Below are 22,191 nucleotides of genomic sequence, written 5' to 3'. Positions count from 1 at the left end.
AGACATGACTGAGCAACTGAACTGAACTGAAGAGAGTAGATGCTCATCACAAGGGGAGTAGCTATTCGAGGTGATGAACTTTAACTAAACTGACTGTGGTAATCATTTTGCAACACATAATCATATAATATACCTTAAACTAACATAATGTAATGTATCTATTATATCCCAGTAAAAATAGAGAGGGGGGAAAAATTATATCCTTCATGCCTCATTTCATTTGTGTAGCAGAATCATGAAGTCTCTATTGAATTTGTTACAATATTGCTTCTGTTTTTATATTTTGGTTTCTTTGGTCCCATGCATGTGGAATCTTAGCTCCCTGACTAGGAATCCAACCTGCATCCCCTACATTAGGTGAAGTCTTAATCACTGGACCACCAGGGAAGTCCCTGAATGAGTGTTTGAGGGCATCATCAATTTAAAGTGCTCTTCTTAATCCTTTCACATTCACATCAGTCTCTCTAGAAATCCTCCCAATTTTCTGAACATTTCTTTTGTTTTTAATCTATTTATGTATTTAACCCAGCCAGGTCTTAGTTGTGGCACGCAGGATCTTTGGTCTCGGTTATGGTATGTAGGATCTTCTAGTTGCAGCGTGTGGGATCTAGTTCCTTGACCAGGGATCAAACCCAGGTCCCCTGCATCGGGAACGTGGAGTCTTAGCCACTGGGCCACCAGGGAAGTCCCTATATAACATTTCTAATTTTTATCAGATCCACCTTGAACAATGACTATGTCTACAACTGGAACATTCAGCATCACTTCTGTTGACTTCAAGAAACCAAAAAAAGAAAAAGGAAAAAAGAATAAAATGAAAATCCTAAAAAAAAGTAAGAAAGAAACCTTGCATCTATAATATCTGTAACTTCCCACGTATTTGCACTGTATGATTTTTGAACAACCTACCTTCTTTATTTCTCTGCCCTGTACTTCCCTCATCTGTAAAACTGTAACAATCTTAACTATATTGTTAACAAGGTTTAAAACATGCAAAGATGGGCTTGATAAAGGACAGAAATGGTATGGACCTGACAGAAGCAGAAGATATTAAGAGGTGGCAAGAATACACAGAAGAACTGTACAAAAAAGATCTTCACGACCAAGATAATCACAATGGTGTGATCACTCACCTAGAGCCAGACATCCTGGAATGTGAAGTCAAGTGGGCCTTAGAAAGCATCCCCACGAACAAAGCTAATGGAGGTGATGGAATTCCAGTTGAGCTATTTCAAATCCTGAAAGATGACGCTGTGAAAGTGCTGCACTCAATATGCCAGCAAATTTGGAAAACTCAGCAGTGGCCACAGGACTGGAAAAGGTCAGTCTTCATTCCAAGCCCAAAGAAAGGCAATGGCAACGAATGCTCAAACTACCACACAATTGCACTCATCTCACACGCTAGTAAAGTAATGCTCAAAATTCTCCAAGCCAGGCTTCAGCAATACTTGAACCGTGAACTTCCAGATGTTCAAGCTGGTTTTAGAAAAGGCAGAGGAACCAGAGATCAAATTGCCAACATCCGCTGGATCATGGAAAAAGCAAGAGAGTTCCAGAAAAACATCTATGTCTGCTTTATTGACTATGCCAAAGCCTTTGACTGTGTGGATCACAACATACTGTGGAAAATTCTGAAAGAGATGGGAATACCAGACCACCTGACCTGCCTCTTGAGAAACCTATATGCAAGTCAGGAAGCAACAGCTAGAACTGGACATGGAACAACAGACTGGTTCCAAATAGAAAAAGGAGTACGTCAAGGCTGTATATTGTCACCCTGCTTATTTAACTTATATGCAGAGTACATCATGAGAAACGCTGGGCTGGAAGAAACACAAGCTGGAATCAAGATTGCCGGGAGAAATATCAATAACCTCAGATATGCAGATGACACCACCCTTATGGCAGAAAGTGAAGAGGAACTAAAAAGCCTCTTGATGAAAGTGAAAGAGGAGAGTGAAAAAGTTGGCTTAAAGCTCAACATTCAGAAAACGAAGATCATGGCATCTGGTCCCATCAGTTCATGGGAAATAGATGGGGAAACAGTGTCAGACTTTATTTTTTTAGGCTCCAAAATCACTGTAGATGGTGACTGTAGCCATGAAATTAAAAGACGCTTACTCCTTGGAAGGAAAGTTATGACCAACCTAGATAGCATATTGAAAAGCAGAGACATTACTTTGCCAACAAACGTCCATCTAGTCAAGGCTATGGTTTTTCCTGTGGTCATGTATGGATGTGAGAGTTGGACTGTGAAGAAAGCTGAGCGCCAAAGAATTGATGCTTTTGAACTGTGGTGTTGGAGAAGACTCTTGAGAGTCCCTTGGACTGTAAGGAGATCCAACCAGTCCATCCTAAAGGAGATCAGTCCTGGGTGTTCTTTGGAAGGAATGATGCTAAAGCTGAAACTCCAGTACTTTGGCCACCTCATGCGAAGAGTTGACTCATTGGAAAAGACTCTGATGCTGGGAGGGATTGGGGACAGGAGGAGAAGGGGACGACAGAGGATGAGATGGCTGGATGGCATCACCGACTTGATGGACGTGAGTTTGAGTGAACTCTGGGAGTTGGTGATGGACAGGGAGGCCTGGCGTGCTACGATTCATGGGGTCGCAAAGAGTCAGACATGACTAAGCAACTGACCTGAATTCATATAAAGTACTTTCAAGTGCCTGATGATCAATAAGTGTCAAGTGTTATTATTATTATATGGTCAGATATCTTGCTCCAAAACCAAGAGATTAGGAAAACCATGTCATTATGAGCAAGAACAGATGCTACAAATAAGTGGGGAAGGGTATCTGGGTAGAGACCAAATTACTAAGTAATCAGTTCATTATGGTTTTTACATTAAGATGACTTTTACAGCTTTATGCAACCTTCTGAATCTGGGGCTTCTGATAGCAAGTACTCTGATGAAAAGAATTTCATCCCCACCTCCAGTAGAACACAGTATAACAAGCAGCAGCATATGGGTATATACAATATCCTACAAAAGTTCAGAAGGGGCACAAAATCTGCAATGAGGAAAGGGATGAAATCAAGACACACTTGTCAGAGGCACTCTTTGAGTTAAAGTTAGATGAAGGAGGTGATACAGTTATTTCAAAGAGAGGCAACGTGATGTTCAGTAACAGAAACAGCAACAACAAACAAGTAGATTTAGGGCTTTAAGTAGTTAAGAATCTGGAGATGCAGGCAGAAGCTAGATTAGAGAGCACTGTAAACCATCCTAAGAAGGCTGACCTTTATCCTCAAGAAAATAGGGCATCTCTGAAGGATTTTAAGCATGAGGAGGACATCAAAATTGAGTGCTTGGTGAAATGACCCACAAGAGCAGGGCTGTGTCTGCACACACCGTTGTCTCCCCAGCCCTGTTTCTTCTGCAGTTTATTTTCATTAATAATAATGCAATAAGTAGCTAGTTATTTTTTCTCAAAAACTGCTAATAAGAGAAAATGTCAGAGCATGAGACCTAAAGAAAAGGCTGAACCATCAGCTGAATCATTCTTCTCTTGCTCAATGAGTCATGATGTTTCCTTTACCATGTAGTGTGTTTTTGTCTTAAATGGGTTAATCTGAACTATATTCCAAAAAAAAGTATATGCCCGTGTATATAATTTTAAATGAACAAAAATGGCTATTTCATTCCATGGATTCATACACCTATCTCTAAACTAGTTTCTCTGCATTTTAATTATTGTAACTTTGCAATAGGTTGTTTACTCACTATTCAGAAACATTTTAAAATAGAACAGATATCCGCTGATTTAAGATTATCCTGAATATACAGAGGATACTTGGGGGCCTGGGTTCTTCTAGAAGCACCCTGGAGAAAGGCAAGAAGAAAAACCTAAAAGCATAAATCAAAGTCTTGGATTATGTAATTAGTCTAAGGATTTATAATCAATAAAAACAAAGAGTAAAAATAAAGTTAAACTGAAATCACTGGTTTTTACCTGTTTCTCTCCATACATCAATAAGCACATGGACAGCAAGGAGACAGTAATAGTCTGAAAATTGCAATTCGGTTTTCAAACAGGATTTCCCTATAGGGGAAAAAAAAATTATATCTGTATTTTAAGATTTGTTCAATGATTATTGTCCCCAAAGAGTTATGTAAAGCAAGAAAACGACAGCAGGAAGAAGGGTAAAAGAAACTATTAAGAATAGAGTAAATACCAGAAGAAAATATGAGCCATGAATTAAAAGAGTCAAAAAAAGGTGAGACTACACTCAGCTGAAGCAAAAGGCTTTCAGAACAGAGGTGGTACTCCAAATAGTCCCAAAAGGACTATTCGAAAGGCTGTGAAAGGTTTCAAGTGAAGAAAAGAACAGACATCAAGAGCTATGTACAACTAGTGTAATATGCTCATTACTTCGCCTAGTTTTTAAGAATACAGTTAGAGAAATACTAGCATCATCCACTTAGATAATTTAATTTGTATTTTATCACACATATCTAAATAATTTGAACATCATCTACTACTTCTTTTTTTTTTTTTTTTGGGGAACCCCCCTCCTCCGCTCAGCGCTCTTGCATCGCTCCCCCGTCAAACGATCTTGCCTGTCTTCTTCTCCCTAATTGCCACCACTCCGGGTCCACCAATTGGAATCCACTCAGCTCAACGCCCCGTCCCTTTCCAGTGTTCCTGGATGACCCCTCGTTTTTATTCCAAGATTCCATCGGACCTCTAGCCCCGCACGGAGCAAGCCCATCTCGTCTCTGACCCATTCCCAGAACCCTCATTAGAGTCAGACATTTTTCGTGATTTCTTTCCCTCCAAGGTCACAAAAATTTCCCTACATCTTTCACGCTAGTGGCTGAGACTTTGGCGAGGAGGAAATGGAACTCTGGGACCCAAAAATACGGGTTCTGTTCCGCACAGATTAGTCGATTAATCTTAAGAGGCCAGAATTCTCTCTTGCCCTCTCTTTAGCTGAGACCCGGGACACATGGCAGAGGGAATAAGACCACTATGTGCCTTAGTCCTTCTAATCTTGTCCCTTATAGCTTGATTCTCAGGCCCCGGAGGGTATCTCGTGGTGTAAGGGGAAAAGGTGTAGGTCCATTCTAAAAAGGCTTTAGAAAATAAGCGGAAATCGACAGCCTGCAGAATTAATGAGAAGGGTGGTGAAGGACAACACAGGAAAAAGAAGCAGGTTCTATAAGACGAAGGCCCGAGCGCCAGAGGATTAGGCCAAAGGCTGAGGTCGAACTGAGACTCCATCATCTACTTCTAAACTAAATATATACCTCACAATTTACAACATTCTTTTTGTTCATTGACATAGTCTGTATATGAAGAATACTAAGGCCTCCAAGCAGAAAATGTGACAATTATCATAAACTCTGCAACTCATCCGAATCCCAGTGTGATGAAAAGCTGGCTCACCAGCGCAGGAAGAATATGGCTATCTGGGGCCTATTAAAATTTTTTAAAACTCCAAGCTTAAGAAAGGTTTTGCATTTTATTACTTGGATAGTGTTGCCATTTGATAAAATATTTTTCCTGCCAAAAGCATTAAAACAGTGTGCTATGAGTAATTAGCCTCCAATTAAAAAAAAAAGGTATACAGACATTAAGAAAAAAAACCCTGACTTCTAAGTCTTAGCAGAGCAGGGAACTACTGAACACTTTGAAAGGTTGCTCACCAAATTCCAGTCCATGCTGGTACCTTAACATCAGTTCTCTGACCACACTCAGCTTCTGGTTCTTATCCATCGTATGGTACAAGCCAAGTAACCTCGTCAGCTGCACCACACACAAATGTCGCTGCAGAGCTCTGATGTCGGCAGGCAGTGCCAGCTTATCCTCTGTTGGTGTTGACAAAGGAACCACTCCGAGTAACTGATTAATAAACTGTAAAGTTGAAAGAAAAAAAAAAGTACAGGTCTCAAGATGGAACTCATCTTTTAGTAGGTCACAATTAACAAATACTGAAATGGTCTAGAAAAAGACATCAAGGAGAAATACAAATTAAAGCTCCATTTTCTACCAAAATTGCCAACAAAACACTTCTAACAGTACACTTGCTGGTGAAACTCCACATGTGAAACATTCACTGCTGGTCAAGTGTTAATGCTAACACCATGCAGTATATGCATTAAAAGATGAAAAGAACTGTGAAAATGTTTCTTAAATCACAACACATTAACATAATATACAATGTAGCAATGAAAAAATTTATTGAGGAAGAAGGTTAAAAAAAAAAACAATTACCCTAAAACAAATACTATTATACTACAAATAAATTCTTAAAGGAAACATTATACACTGAAGGGAATGTCAATAGCCTTAAATTGTTTTTTTGATTAAAGCTTTGAGATAATTATAGATTTGCATGAAGTTGTAAGAAATAACACAGATCCTATGTACCCTTCACCCAGTTTTTCCAATGGTAACATCTTTTTTTTTTTTTTGGCCATGCCGTGTGACATGCAACATTAGTTCCCCAACCAGGTATCAAACCTGTGGTCCCCTGCGGTGGAATCAGAGTCCTAACCACTGGACTAGGAAATTCTATCCCTCTGGTAACATCTTATATTAAAATGTTTTTAATTCCCTAAATATGGAAAAAATTTTTAAAAACATGAGTTCCACAACCAGTTGCAATACTGGCAAAAGTGAGTTAGAAGACTGAACTGGAGGGACCCCTACACTGCAGTCTGAGTGCCTGTTTACATGTCACACACGCTCGGGTGCTATACTTTGCAGCTGTCAGGATGTGAGAGCATGCTTGAGCGGCACAAATCTGGGGTTCTAAAAGCTGTTTATGGAAGAGAAATGCAGCCAAGGGGTCACTATATTTTGTGTCTTCCCTATACTTTAAGATCCAAAATTAATACATTATTTTAAAGGAAAAAAGTTCCAACTACACATTTATTAAACACAGGCTATTTTCACTCCCTTCCAAGATCCTATGAAGATGACAGTGAAGAACAAAAAAGGACGCACCCATAAGGATCAAGAACATGTGAAATGTGAAGAGATGACAGCCAGTAAAAAGCATTAACAAGATTTCAAAAGATAAAAGGCACAAGGGCAGGTGGTAGGTAATAACCAATGTATGGGGTCAAGAACGCTGGAATCCAGTAGTATGCAATGGGGAGGCCACCAATAACCAGCAAGTCTCTTCTAGCTGCGGAGCCTTGGAAGACTCAGAAATTAAAGGCAGAAAGTATGTCTGAAAGCTAAAATGCTGTGGAACTTCAACAGGAGAATCTGCTAAATTCTAAAAAGTTAGACTCCTGCCAAGGTCACTGAGTGAATTCCTAAACCCAGTAGAAGTCAGGGTTTTCCTTCATCCCCAGGAGAAGCTGAACCAGAGACACTGTAGACTCAAGGGGAGACTGGAACGGATCTACTAACCTCACATTTCAGACAAACCCCTAAGAGGAGTTTTAAACGTTCATGGTTCTGTCAGACTGACTGGGGTGAAATGAACAAAAAACAAAAACATTAACTCCAAGAAAGAAAGTTGTATAAAAAAGCTATAATCTCCATATATAAAGTGGCATTAGTCATAAAAATATAAACACTGAATAATGACTATACTATATTGAGGGGAAAATAAGTAAGAGAAGAGGTAGAATGTTAGAAATGAAATTATTGCTTTCCACAGTAGGATCCCATGGACAGAGAAGTGTGGTGGGCTACGATTCATGGCGTTGCAAAGAATCAGACATGACTTAGCAACTAAACACACACACACAACAGGATACCAAGAGATAAAGACTGTAACCATAAAAATAAAGAAGTATATGAGCGTAAAATTTAGAAATACAGCATTAAATAACAAAAGAAACAGTTAAGAGTTGAAAGTAATTTGTCTGCACAGAGCCAGAACCAGGGCTGGAGAAGGCAAAGAACTGCAATTGTTTTTCAAGATAAGCCTTGTAGTACCATTTGACTTCTTCAATTTTATACATGTAATTTTTAGACAGAAATAAAAATTGAAATTCCTACTCATCATGCAGTTTCACATCTGTCTTAACTTTGCTTCAATTTCTCTGCAACTGTGTGAATTTTAACTTTATTATGATCAGATAACCACATCTGTAACAAAAACTCTGTGGTATTAGTTTTCATGTTTTTTATTAAATGCCCACATAATTTTTATTGCCAGCTTTTCCATTCTTATAAGCCATTTTATATTTCTTGGAAACCATTTTATATATGTAGTTATGTTTATTATTAAGGCCTTCCAACAGGTTTTGTCATAAAACAATATGTTCATTCTCTGTTCTAGTCTTTACAGTTTTACTGCTATACAAAAAGTTTCTTTAAAAACTGGAACTATTTTATTGTTAACTTAAAACCCCAAGACAAAGTAAACCAAATATAAAAATGTCACCAGGGGTGAGACACTTTGGGATAACTGAACTGTGTATGGTCCATTCTTAGGGACCAGTCCCATTTTAGAATGTGTCTCCTAATTCAGTGGGACAGCAGTTCTGTGTGATTACTTGGAGAGTCCACAATCCTCTGACAAACATACTGCTGAATGGCAGAATTTTTAGCTACTGAAGTCATCCTACATTTAAAAAGTTGTGGCAGCATAATTACCCCTCTCAATTTAAAAGTTTACATAGGACTACAAAACTCACTGCAATAGCCTTCAACCCTTCGTCTCACTGAACAATGACCAACTCAACACTGCTAGTATTTCGCTATTTCTAGAGGGTTCCTCCCAGTAGATTATTACTATATGGGGTCACAGAGGTGACCTAAAATTTTCAAACATGTCGATAAAGCAGAGCTTCTGGTTCTAAAACTGTGCTAGCAAACCTATATGAATCTCAGCTTAATGAGATGTAAGCACTCCTCTAATGCATTCCCATCATTTGATGCTTTAATTTACAAGATGGTAAGCACTATGAAGCATGGTCAATTGTTCCCTACCTTAGCACTCAGCACATAACATGGGTGACACTTACTGAACGAATCTCTCTCTCCCACATGGTTCTATTTTCTGCTTTAATCCCTCCAGTAGCATGAAACTCACATGCTGCCTTTTTAGAGAATTGTGACTATAAAAAAGATCTTTTTCTCACTGAGCCAAATTCTTAACTCCCTGCAACAACTTCTTGCTGGTCCCTGTTCTTATCCCTCTTCTACAGGAGAGCTTCTCAAATTAGGAGAAATAAAGTACTGTCAGCACCAGACCAAACATCTCTCTTCCAATCAACTGTTTCTCAAAGATTTTCAAGTATAACCCAGAACCTTCTTTTCTGGATATGTTACAATTTATCTAGAAAACTTCTAAAGCTTAGTCTGAGCTTAACAGCACTCCAAGAATAACCTTTTCTCAACCAAAAGTGAATGGTGGCAGTCATTTCAGAATCCAACAGAGAATACCGGCTACTTACCAGTTTGGGAAAGCACTGCTCCATCTGCCCTAGATGTGTAACCTCAAGACTGCCAGAGCACTGAGTGCAGGTGGACTAAGGGTACGGTCATGAGACAAACGCTGTAGTCATCACCACTGCACTCCCACTGAGCTTCACTCATTCCACATGGGGGTGACAGAGGCTTTCTGGAAGAACAGACGGTGGGAGCCCTGTGACAGGAAGACTTCCAACCTCCACCAATTAAGAGCTTTTTATAAGTAAAGCTGACAAAAGGTCACAGACTTTCTTGATAGACACTAGTATTTCTTAATATAGTGCTATATCCTACCCTGGGCACACTGTTCTTCCAACTGGTAGAGTACTCCAACTGCCCATTACCCAAGGATACTCAGGGCTAAATGCTTAAAAATCTTTAATATGCAGGAAGGTATGAACTTCTCATTAATGGGTGAACTATCTGATCCAATACACGTTGCTGTGGATGAGGAGTCTAAAGGTTCGCCACTTCAGCATGTAATTGATTTGCATTGATTTAATCACATGAAAAAAATCCTGATAGTTGACAATTAACTACAATATGGTACCCAGGCTTAGATCCCTGAAGAGACAAAGGACACTAATGGAAAAGCTACAGAAATACAAATAAAAGTCTAAAGGCCAATTAACAGTTACCAGTTTCTTAGTTCTGACAAATGTACCACTGTTTTTAAGACGTTAACATTGGGGAAAGCTGGGTGAAGGGTAGAGTGTAACTTTCTTTACTATATTTACAACTTTCCTATAAATGTAGTTATTCCAAAATGAAGGGTTTTTTCCCTTTAATTTTATTGAAGTATAGTTGCTACAATATTGTATTAGTCTCAGATATACAGAAAAGTGACTTAGCTATATTTTTTCCAGATTCTTTTACATTATAGGCTTTTATAAGATATTGAATATAGTTTCCTGTGCTTTTTATTTATCTATTTTATATATAGTAGTGTGTATATCTGTTAATACTATACCCCTAATTTACCCCTTCCCCCCTTGTTCCCCTCTGGTAACCATAATTTTGCTTTCTACACCTGTGAGTCTGTTTCTGTTTTGTAAATAAGTTCCTTTGTATCATTTTTTAGATTGCACACATAAGTGATATATTTGTCTTTGACTTACTTCGTTTAGTATGATAATCTCTAGGTCCATCTATGCTGCAAATGGCGACATTTCATTCTTTTTTATAGCTAATATCTCATTTCATGTGTGTGTATGTCTATGATGTATGTATGTAAGGGCTTCCCTGGTGGTGCAAGAGTAAAGAATCCACCTGCCAATGCAGGAGATGTGAGTTCAATCCCTGGGTTGGAAGATCCCCTGGAGAAGGAAATGGCAACCCACACCAGTACTCTTGCCTGGAAAATCCCATGGACAGAGAAGGCTGGTAGGCTACAGTCCATAAAGGCGAAAAAGAGTCGACATGACTTAGCAACTAAACAACAATATATGTATATATGTGTGTGCATATAGACATAGATCTACACATGCCATATCTTCTTTATACAGTTATATGCTGATGAATACTTAGGTTGCCTTCTTGTCTTTACTACTATAAACGGTGCTGCTATGAACACTGGGATGCATGTTATCTTTTCAAATTAGAGTTTTCATCTTTTCTGGCTATATGCCCAGGAGTAGGATTGCTGGATCACACGGTAGTTCTATTTTCACTTATTTAGGAACTTCCATACTGTTTTCCACAGTGGCTGCACAAATTTACACTCCCACCAACAGTATAGGAGGGTTCCTTTTCTCCATACCCTCTCTAGCATTTATTATTTGCAGACTTTTTTTTTTGCAGACTTTTTGTTGAAAGCCATTCTGACTGGAATAAGGTGATAGTTCATTGTAGCTTTGATTTGCATTTCTCTAATAATTAGTGATGTTGTATATCTTTTCATGTGCCTGTAGGCCAATGCATGTCTTCTTCAGAGAAATGTCTATTTGGGTCTTCAAGGTTTATTTTTTAAAAATCCCTAAGATTTGATGACTGTTTCAGCAAGAATAAATCGTGATTTGACAAAATCAGCAATTAACTGCTACAGTTTTGAAAAAATCAGAGACAAGACATTAAAAGCAAAGTCCACTGGACTTCATCAAACTTTAAAATTTTACTCTGGGAGTTTCCTGGTGGTCCACTGGCTAGGACTCAGTGCTTTCACTGCTGAGGTTTGACCCCCAGCCAGGGAGCTAAGATCCTGCAAGTCCCATGACACGAGCAAAAACACAACTTTGCTCTGCAAAGGATCCTGTTAAGAGGATGAAAAGACAAGCTGGGAGAAAATATTTGAAACCACATATCTGACGAAGGACTTATATCCAGAATATCTAAAGAATTCTCAAAACTCAACAGTAAAAATCCCTGGTGGCTCAGATGGTAAAGCATCTGCCTACAATTCAGGAGACCTGGGTTCGATCCCTGGGTCGGGAAGATCCCCTGGAGAAGGAAATGGCAACCCACTCCAGTACTCTTGTCTGGAAAATCCCATGGACGGAGGAACCTAGTAGGCTGCAGTCCATGGGGTCACAAAGAGTTAGACACAACTGACCAACTTCAACAGTAAAAAAAAAAAAAAAAAACAATTAGAAAATGAGCAAAAGATAATAACAGACATTTCACTGAGGAGAAAATACAGATGGCACATCAGCACATGAAAAAATGTTTAACAATATTAACCATTAGGAAAATGCACATTAAAACCATAATGAAATATCACTACATATTTATTAGAATGGCAAAAATTAAAAATTGTGATAATACCTAATGCTGATGAGGATGCAGAAAAACCAGATGACTCATACATAGCTAATAGGAATTTAAAAGACCTAGTCACTGTGGAAAAGTTAGGCCTTTTCTCTAAAAAGCTAAACATGCAGCTACCATAAGATCCCACAACTGAACTCCTGGGCATTTTCTCAGAGAAATGAAGACTTAGGTTCAAGTAAAAAACCTGCATGCAAATGTTCACAGCAGCTCTATTTGTAATAGCCTAAAACCTGAGACACCCAGATGTTCTTCAACAAGTTAAAGTAACTTGTGGTACATCCATATCAAGGAATATTATTCAGAATAATATTGCAGTACCAGCAATGAACATGGTACATGTAACAACACAGATGAACACCAGGGAATTTTGCTGAGTAAAGAAAGTTATACATAATATGATTCCATTATATAACATTCTTAAAATGATAAAATTGTGGAAAAAGAAAACATATTAACAGTTGCTAAGGGAGAGGGATGGGTAAAGGAGAAGATACAGGGAGGTGGCTGTGGGCAGAAAAGGGTAGGCAGCACATGGGGGGCACTCTGGTGTCAGAACTACTATGCATCTTGTCTACGTAGTGGCCACATGAATCCACATGCACTATACACACAAGCACACCACACATATACATACAAGTGAATGCACGTAAAACTGGTGAAATCTGAATAGGCAAAGTGGGTGAAAGACATACAAATCTCTTTGCATTATTTCTCTCTCTCTCTCTCTCTACACACACACCAGGAGAACTCAATTACCTACCGGGGCTTATTCTCACTGAGGCCCAGCTTTACAAGAAATTATGCCTTAAATCTGACAGCACCTAGACTACTTGGCTTGATAGAGCAATATCTTGATAATCTCACATTCACTACTTTCAGCCAGTTTAGAGAAGAAACATGAACTCTTAACCTAGTTACAATAAATACAGGTAACCAACAGACCCCTACTTACTTTTGTACACTGTGTAGCAGGCAAGAGGTCAACAAACACCTTGAGGTCTGTGAAACAACAAGGTTTATCCCCAAACTTTTTAAAATACTGGAACATTAATTCCTCTGGATCACCTAAGAGAGAGGAGGGTAAAATATCACTAAATAATTCATGGACTAAAGAAATTTCTAATTTAAGTGATAAGTCTGATTTGAGAAACATTTATTTAAATTAAATGAAAATTTGCTTCAATGAGAACGAAGATGACAATGAGGGCAGGAAGATAGCTTGCTAGTTTAAAAATAAATGAATACTTGAAAAAGAAGTTGAATCTTACCAGTTATTACACTGAGGAAATGTGAAGTTTTTCATTCAACTGAAGTTTAAATAGTTAAAAAGTTTTCATTAAAGTTTAAATACTTGAGTCTATACGCAAGCATAAAACAAACATGCTTTTCTCCAGTTCTTGAACTACTTAATAAATATTAAATAAATGTTAACTGCATGAAAGATAATGTTTGTAAACAGGCACACCAACAGAAGAGAAAGTCAATGGGAAGAGCTGTGGGCCAATAACTCCAAAGTCAAAATGTAAAATTTAAACCTGGATATGCAGAAAGCTACCAGCTCATTTTATTTTTCCTCAAATTAAAAATAAAAACAATAAAAGTAGAATGCTCTCAAACTGAACTAGACTTAGGAAGCAGAGATTTTTAATAAGATCTCTGTAAGATTTCAGGCCTCAGTTCCTTCTGTTTCTAGGAACAGAGATCCCATAGCTTTAATCATATTCTCACAGGTCTCTGTGATCCAAAAGAGACTAAGAATCACTCACTGGTAAGAAAAAGACAAAAACTTCTATGTGTGGAGATTAGGCAAATCCAATTTGTAAGATTCAGGTGGGTGAGAGGGAAGAGAAAGATAGGAGATGAATATAATAGCAAGTGTGAAAGCAGATCCAAATAGTTTTCTTTCCAGCTTTGGAAAGAAAGCAATTTTTTTTTTTTGCCTGCACCATGCAGCTTGTGGGATCCTACTTCCTCAACTTGGGATTGAACCCAGGCCCCCTGCAGTGGAAGCACAGAGTCCTAACCACTGGACCACTGGAAATCCAAAAAAAACAAGTCTTTGAAATATATTTTAACATATTTTGCTGAAAGTCACGTGAAGAATTTTCATTTGCAATTCGGGAATAAATACAAACTAAAGTGACTAAGGTAGACCCAAAGAAAGAAGTCAACATGGAATTCAAAACTGGCTGTGAATAATCGACATACAGAATGACAGAGGTAGCCAGTTAATTTTAGAATAAACTGCAGAAAACATTAATTACATGATTAGAAGGGACAGAGATGTTCTAGGATAGGTTTTAGGTATTGAGAAGTGCTCATCATCTGAGGACAACTGGTCCCTAAAAAACCCTCTTAATCAAGTTTTAATGAGAACCAAATTTCTATAATGATGAATGGGGTGGGGGGGAGGGGAAAGGTTCTTTGGAGCTTTATCTTAAAAAAAAAAGAAAAGAAAGAAACTGAAAATGTTTTTAAAGTTCACGATCCTAAACCTAACAAAATTTAGGGTATAATTAAAACTGAAGCTAATTCTAATTCTTAATATGAGCTGATTTTGGCTGGGAACAGTGCTTTTTCCCCATAAAACGGTGAACTAGTACAATATGACCACATTCACTCTTGTGCAGTAAGCTCAACAAGAACCATTTTAGAAAAACATCTAAGCACTTTCATCACATTTCCTGAAGGTCTCTCTTAATGCTCTACTATCCAAATCATTCTTTTCTCTCATCTTGTCATTATCCTTATAAATTTTCTCAACTGTTAACTGCTCTAAGTTGGCCAGAAGTTATTTTATCAATGGTTTTGTGAGTGCTTAGAGTAGATTTTCAAGAAATTCATTCATTCATTTCTTGAAATCCTCGAACTTTTACAGAACTGGCTATTTTACTTTGAAATCGATTTTGATATTATTGTTAGGTCAGCAAAAGAATGCCTGACAAAGACTCTGATGGCATAGAGAGAAATGTTAAAGTTAAGCCAAGTTGCACATGTGACTGAGGCCTAATTTTATTAGTGATCCATTCATCAGTAAGGTTAAGAAGACACTTGCTTCACAAAACACAACTTTATCACTGTAGGCCTCAGAGAACAGATACCGCCCTTGGCTACCGAGTGTGTCTTTATCCCTTCTCCATGGTTCCCAAATAGCATTACAGCTTCTTACCCAGTTTGTACTCATCATTAAAACCTTGACGTCGTAAACGTCTAATCAGCTCCAGTTTAGCTAGATGGGGTCCTCGGAGATGGCGAGAATTTTTAGATTCTTCTGTTATCCGATCTTCTATAAACCTCACAGCTTCTTCTGCAGAATAATGTACTTCTCCTTCTAAAGAGCTGGGTATAAACACATGAAAAAGGTATTTTGTGCCTCTATTCTTCTGTGCCAAAACTTACAAGTCAAGCCAAACTGATTTCAAGAAACAAATTAAAAATAAAAAAAAGTATCTGATAACAAAAAAACAATACAAATGAGAATAAAAGCTATGAGCATATTCTGATGGTTAGTATGATACATGATTCCTCCCAGTTCTGGCATCTGATTATTACAGAGACTAACCACCTCTACTGCTTTCTTAAAAAAACATTATATATTTTTCATATATAAAATATTACCCAATTAAAAATATAAGTAAATTTTAGTGCTAAGAAAATGAGTCTGAGGAAAATTAGACACTTAGTTAATATTATAAAGTAAGCATCAGTTCATAATTGATTATCATGAGTCTTATTTCCTTATTCACTTTTTTAAAAGATCCTATTTATGAATACTGTCTGTAATAGTCCCCAAAACAGGAATCGGCAACAATACAAGTACCCATCAACAGGAGACAGATTGAATGAATTTTGTACATTTCTAAAACGGAGTTCTCTTAAGTCACTAAAAAGAATTAATCAAATCTGTGTTTACTATATATGGAAAGACACCCAAGATACATTTTAAGGCGGGAGAATATCAAGTTGTAAATCATTACATCTAAAAGAATTTCATTTTTATGTTAAATAAGAATAGTTATGTTAGTATATGCATAATATAAATAAATTTGGAAGACACCAAAGTATTTTTCAAATAAATGTGGAAGATATCAAACTATTATCAAGAGTAATTTCTGTCAATCGTATCTCAATAAAACTGGGGAAAAAAACATCCTGGGGTGACAGGGTCTAGGAACTAACATTTTTTTCACACCATACATTTCTGTCCTAATTTAGGATTTTTACAATGGACATGTATTTATTTTAAAATTTTAAAATGGAAAAAAAAATCTTTCTTTGAAAGAGATACATTATTGAGACAGAATTCAATTAGGCTTATAAGGAAAGTGAAGTCGCTCAGTCGTGTCTGACTCTGTGACCCCATGGACTGTAGCCTACCAGGCTCCACCCTCAAGGGATTCTCCAGGCAAGAGTACTGGAGTGGGTTGCCAGTACCTTCTCCAGGGGATCTTCCCGACCCAGGGATTGAACCCGGGTCTCCCTCATTCCAGGTAGACGCTTTAACCTCTGAGCCACCTGAGAAGATCATCTTTTTACTACAACATATTAAAAAGTGCTGTAATTCAGGAGAAGAGACAACTTACTGTTCACCTTCAGCAGGAGGAGTCCAGGCCTCTTCAATCAGTCGAAAGACAGAATCGAAATAAGTCAGATAGAACTGCCAGTCATCTGAGCTAAAATCAGATTGAATGGTGCACACAGGATTAAACCCAAGTTGTGACAAATCTGCCTGAGGAACCATGATACTCAACTTATTTTCTAAGTGATATTTTAGTCTTCATTAGGAGAAATCCAATCTTCCCTCTGGGTTTCTTCTACAGCCCTAAAAGGGCAGCAACTCCAAAGATATTTTCAAGGTCAAACACTTCTAAGAAGCTATTTTTTCCTTCAATAAAATAACCAGGTCTAAAAACCTAATATTTTTTATAGAAAACCCGCCACATCAGTGCTTCCTAGGTGGGCTGGGGGGAGACCAATACTTAGTTTGACAAATTAATGAAATTTCAGCATTCATTCTGAATACTCAGCATCCTGGTGGCAAAAGTTTCACTATACCTCTTTACTGAAAGATGAAGGCTCATCAAAAACTTTTAAAAAATATCCAGGACACACAACTAAAGGACTTCACTTTATGCCCAGAAATCTCAAAAGATATAGTCCAAAAAAATCAAAAAGCCCCACTCTATTCTCATAGTCCAAGAAGCATCTACTTACTTTTTCAGTAAGAGGCGCCGAGAAAGGGCGTTACACTCTGGCCACCTGCTCAGTTTCTTATACATAGCCATGCATTTATTTTCCCGACTCTGAATCTCACTTGTCAACTTCTCTACAATTAAAAGCAATAAAAGCTAGTAAGCTGGTTTCATTTTCACTCAGAAATCAGAACAAAGTCCAAATACAATAAGGAAATTGTCACATGTTCTTAAAATTCACTCTCTCAGAAAATGGGATCATCGTTAGATACAAAGTTCTATCTCATAAAGGTTATTTTCCTGAAAAGAAAAATAGTATATTTCTGATATAAACTTTTAAATCCTGTTTTCCTATAAAATAAAAGGATCCAGAACATATAGAGTTGAAGATCTAGTATATGGGATACACATAAAATCCCAAGAGTATCTGAGGACTATATATTTAGACCATAGACTGACCATCCACACACTTTCAAAACACTGAATAAGCTTGGCCTTGAACAAGATGAGAAAGGGGAGATGTTAGGAGGAAGATGAAAAGAAATGAATCAAATTCTTCCAACAGCTGGGAACAAAAAAACTAGGATTAAATTTCTGACCAAATTACATCTGCCCTGTTCTTTTAAAACAGTTTAGCAGATTAAGGATGCCAACAATTACATTATGAATTTTCTATAGAAAATTTAAACTTTAACTATCCATAGAACTACAACCTAACTGAATAAAAATACAAAGTTGACTTCTACTCACCTGCAAAGAGGCCAAAGTTAGAAAGTAACATTAAAAATAAAAACAAAACTCTTCCTACATTTTACAGAATTAAAATAGTTAAAACTATCAGTTACTGATATGGTTTTAGTAAAGGATACATTATTGTTGTATGAAACAAAATCTTTTTCATGGCTGGACCTAATAAGAGTTATGAGGCCATAAAAGAAACTGACCATAAAGTCACAATTAAAAAACAGAGTTGTCAAAACGATAACTGCATTCCCATGAATTTCTCCTAAGGAAATCAAAGATGTGTAAATATTTAGGAAACAAATTGTTATAAATGTCTAAAACCAGAGAAATAGTTAACACCATCTATGAAGTTCATACAAATAAATTTTCCAACAAAAAGGAAAAAAGTATTTTCACAACAACAGAAAAGAGCTCTAACTTCTTTAACACGTAAAGTGCTCTTGCAAATCAATAAGATTAACCAAATTTTTAGAAATAGGGAAAGACTAAGGAAAAGCAGCACAGAGAAGAAAACATTAATGATTTTTAAACAATTGAAAAAATAATTATGCTCCCTCATGGCTAAATAAAAAATTGTTAAGGTATGTTTTATCTAACTGAAAAACAAAAAGTTTGATAATATAGATGGGTAAGTATGTAAAGAAACAGGCCCTCAATTACCTCCTAATTTTCCTCTGATAACATCCAAGGCTTCCTGGTACTTTCCCAAACGTTCCAGGATCATATAATAAAGTTCAACCTTATAGAAAAAACAAACAAAAAGTGTAACCACTGAAACTTTTCATTAATAAAGAGATATGTCATTTATATGTTTTTTAAAAGCTGTCTAATAGAAAAGAACACTATCTTCAAATAAGATGAAATTAACAGTGAGAATCAGGCAGCAGTATCTCCCCTATCTGTGTATATCTCAACCGAGAACACTTGCTCGAAGCACGCAAGAAACAACAGCTCCTTCATTCACCACACCTGGGCTGGGGAATTCCACAGTTTCACATTTACACCAAAGACAAGAGTGAGGAACTAGTTCTCTAAAGGGAATAAAGCAACAATTCATAATGTTGTAACAGTATCAAAAACATGCAAATACAGAAGTGGGGTTTAAATTACTCACTTCAGCCTCTGCTTCTATCTTGTCCTCTTTCACCATTTTTTCTACCATTCTCTCAGCCAGGGGCAGAAACATTGTTTTTGAAAGGTTTTCATCCTGTGCTGATATAGACTGGAGGAGAAAGATACATGTTTCATTCTAATTTCTTCCCTGTTTGCACTATTTATATTATCGCCACGCAGACTATTATTGTGACTCTGGCCCATAATTAACAAACCACTATGTCAAATATCAGACCTAATTTGAATTTACCAAGAAGATACATTAGAGATGGTTTGCTTTACAAGAGATTTCTTAAGATTATCTTACACATTCTTGAAACTGTTTCTACAATATGACCTAACTTTTAAATAGGTCATTCAAACATTTTTCTTGAAATATATTAAGGGGGTTATGTTTATACTGTTTATTATAGATAAACGGTACCAAGCATTTGAAGAGAAAAGCTTTTGCGATGTCTTCTTGAGATGTTCACATATTATAAGGAAATGCCAATTTCTTCTATTTATAGCATGGCTTACTTAACAGCTACAGTTGCCTCAGACTGATCATTAAAATCGACACATGATATTAATCATTTTAACATTGCCAAAGATTCTGCCCCGAGCTCATTTGCCTCCTGTAAACAACCTTTCAGAGTAGTTATTATGCTTATTTTATAGATAAACTAAGGTTAAAAAGATTTCCCAACAGCTCAAGACATGGGATAAAGCCAGTATTTGAAAAGCAGACTAGTCTGAGCCTCTCTGTTCTAAACTGCTACATTTTAACACCTTCCTCCCATCCTCTCATACACAATATCTCATTTTGGTCCTCACTGTGGCTCTGGGAGATAAGCATCTCCATCAGGCAAAAGAGCAGACTGAGAGGCTCAAAAAGAAGTGACAAAACAAGGTCACCCAGTTCAGCGATCTGTTCACCAACCAACAATATCAAACATTTCCGGGCTCATACTTGATCAAGCAACCTAGTAATAGATCCAATGTTAAGGGGAAATACACTGTGTATTACACACAAATAAACCAATATATCAACTCATAAAGAATATCAAAACTCAATTCAAAAAAATCAGCTGACAGTGTATCAAGTCCCTGTTTGACACATGCTGCAACACATCACCCAAGATGTTCAGAGGACACATTGAGGACAATTACTGTACACAAAACTAAAAACAAATCTCAATCCCATTCTGAAGGCCATACTCACTTGCATAATTAAGCTCATCACAGACCAAAAGTAGTAAGGGTTTTTGGGGACAATCTTATATAGAGCCATGCCAGCCTGAAAGACAGAGAGCCATAAATATTTTGTTTAGAAAACATCAGACAGCGAGCAGTTAATGATATGTGGCAAGAAGTTTCCAAGGAAAATAACCACATGTTTACATATGCCAGTTACTGTAAGTGCCTAGTAACTTGATGGATATGCTCTATAGGCTAATAAGAGAGGTAATCAAAATGGCACATTTTTACAAGATCAGGAATGATATTTCACCTTTTAAAGCACATTTTCTCAAACTGAAGCCCAGTGTTCCTAGAGAATACTGCATTCCAATATAGTTCTCGTAGACTACCAAGCAAAAACAAATGTGGCTTATGACTATATATCAATAAACAAACTTTACTGAAGCCACTGCACTAATCAATTACAGAAAATAAAAAAATACAGCATATTTAAACTTCAAAGTTAGACAAAATTACTATGACAGTATTCAAAAAATAATTCTTAGGAAAACATTCAAGTTCTTTCAAGATACCATTAATTAGAATTGAACCCCTTCATTGTATAATGTATAATACTCAAATACTTAAAAGCAGAAACATGGCATAAAGGAGCAAAAATCTATTTATGTAAAACTGAGAATCTGTCCATAATTGCCCAATTAGTAATCAATGCTAAGAACTCTGTCAGCTAATTATCACAGTCACTATTGAAAAAAACACATGGAGCCCCTATTACATTAAGTGGAAGGAAACGTCTATTCCTGCCAAGAATACAAAGATTGAGTCCTGATCCCCAAGGCACTTAAAAGCTAGGTGGAAAGAGCAATATTCAGACAACTAAAAATATTCTTGGCAATAAAAACAAACATCCTACAGGGGAAAGTCCCTGGCAGTCCAGTGGTTAGGACTCAGCACTTCACTACTGGGGGTGGGGTCTGATCCCTGGTCGGGGAACTAATAAGATCCCACAAGCCACCGAAAAAACAATCACAAAAAAAATATCCTATACAGAAACACCATGCTAGGGTGTTTCCAGGAGCTTGCCAGGTGGTGGAGCAGTAAAAGAATTCGCCTGCTATGCAGGAGACGCAGGAGACTTCGCCCCTGGGTCAGGAAGATCCCTTGGAGGAAGAAATGGCACCCCACTCCAGTAGTCTTTCCTGGGAAATCCCATGGACAGAGGAGCCTGGCAGGCTACAGTCCATGGGATTTTGTAAGAGTTGGACATGACTTGGTGACTAAACAACAACAGGGTGTTTCCAAGGAAAGCAAGGTTAATAAGTTTGTTTATTCCTTTTTATTTTTTTAAGGAAAAGCAGAGAAGAGCCTTCTCCAAAGTAGCAGTCTTTCAGATGGAACTTGAAGGTCCAACACAATGTCTAAAAGCAAAGATGTGGCGGTAAAAATACATATAATCATTTGGAGTGAATGGATAAGTGAGTGAATCAACTTCTTAGTAGAAGCAAAATGAATAACTAAACAAAAACATTAAAGAAAAGACACGCTGACAAGAACAAGTAGGACATCTAGCAGAAGCAAAAAATTAAGAGCAGTAGAAGGGAAAAGGGCTAAGAGGTAGACAGAGGTACCTTTGTTATTAAGGCATTCAAAAAGGAAGCTACATAGAGTAACACTGTGACATTGTATAAATCTATACTCCTCCAAAAAGAGTGTTTTAGCAGTACTGTGAAGAAAGAAAATAGGGAGAAAGAACAGAGGAGGCAAGGAAGAATTAAACCGAGAATCGGTATATGAAACAGGGAATT

At 37.3% G+C, this 22,191-nt stretch overlaps 1 protein-coding gene across 2 annotated transcripts in view; it reads right to left on the bottom strand.

The window, feature by feature from the left end:
* The window catches only part of NAA25 (N-alpha-acetyltransferase 25, NatB auxiliary subunit), a 66,125-nt gene that overhangs the window by 26,901 nt on the left and 17,033 nt on the right, over positions 1-22,191 (bottom strand). Inside the window, exons 5-13 of one of the 2 annotated variants that reach the window (NM_001206127.2) lie at positions 20,409-20,483; positions 19,206-19,313; positions 18,752-18,830; positions 17,370-17,481; positions 16,739-16,828; positions 15,325-15,494; positions 13,108-13,220; positions 5,657-5,864; positions 3,960-4,049 (exon numbers count right to left, since the gene is read on the bottom strand). In NM_001206127.2, coding sequence (NP_001193056.1) covers positions 3,960-4,049; positions 5,657-5,864; positions 13,108-13,220; positions 15,325-15,494; positions 16,739-16,828; positions 17,370-17,481; positions 18,752-18,830; positions 19,206-19,313; positions 20,409-20,483 — 1,045 coding nt within the window. The remainder of the gene's footprint in view (positions 1-3,959; positions 4,050-5,656; positions 5,865-13,107; positions 13,221-15,324; positions 15,495-16,738; positions 16,829-17,369; positions 17,482-18,751; positions 18,831-19,205; positions 19,314-20,408; positions 20,484-22,191) is intronic. The other variant, XM_059876142.1, reaches the window with a different exon arrangement.

The sequence above is a fragment of the Bos taurus genome, chromosome 17, assembly GCF_002263795.3.
Source record: "Bos taurus isolate L1 Dominette 01449 registration number 42190680 breed Hereford chromosome 17, ARS-UCD2.0, whole genome shotgun sequence".
Taxonomy (NCBI): Eukaryota; Metazoa; Chordata; class Mammalia; order Artiodactyla; family Bovidae; genus Bos; species Bos taurus.
The sequence above is the reverse complement of the archived record's forward strand: the minus strand, read 5'-3'. Positions and strand labels throughout refer to the sequence as shown.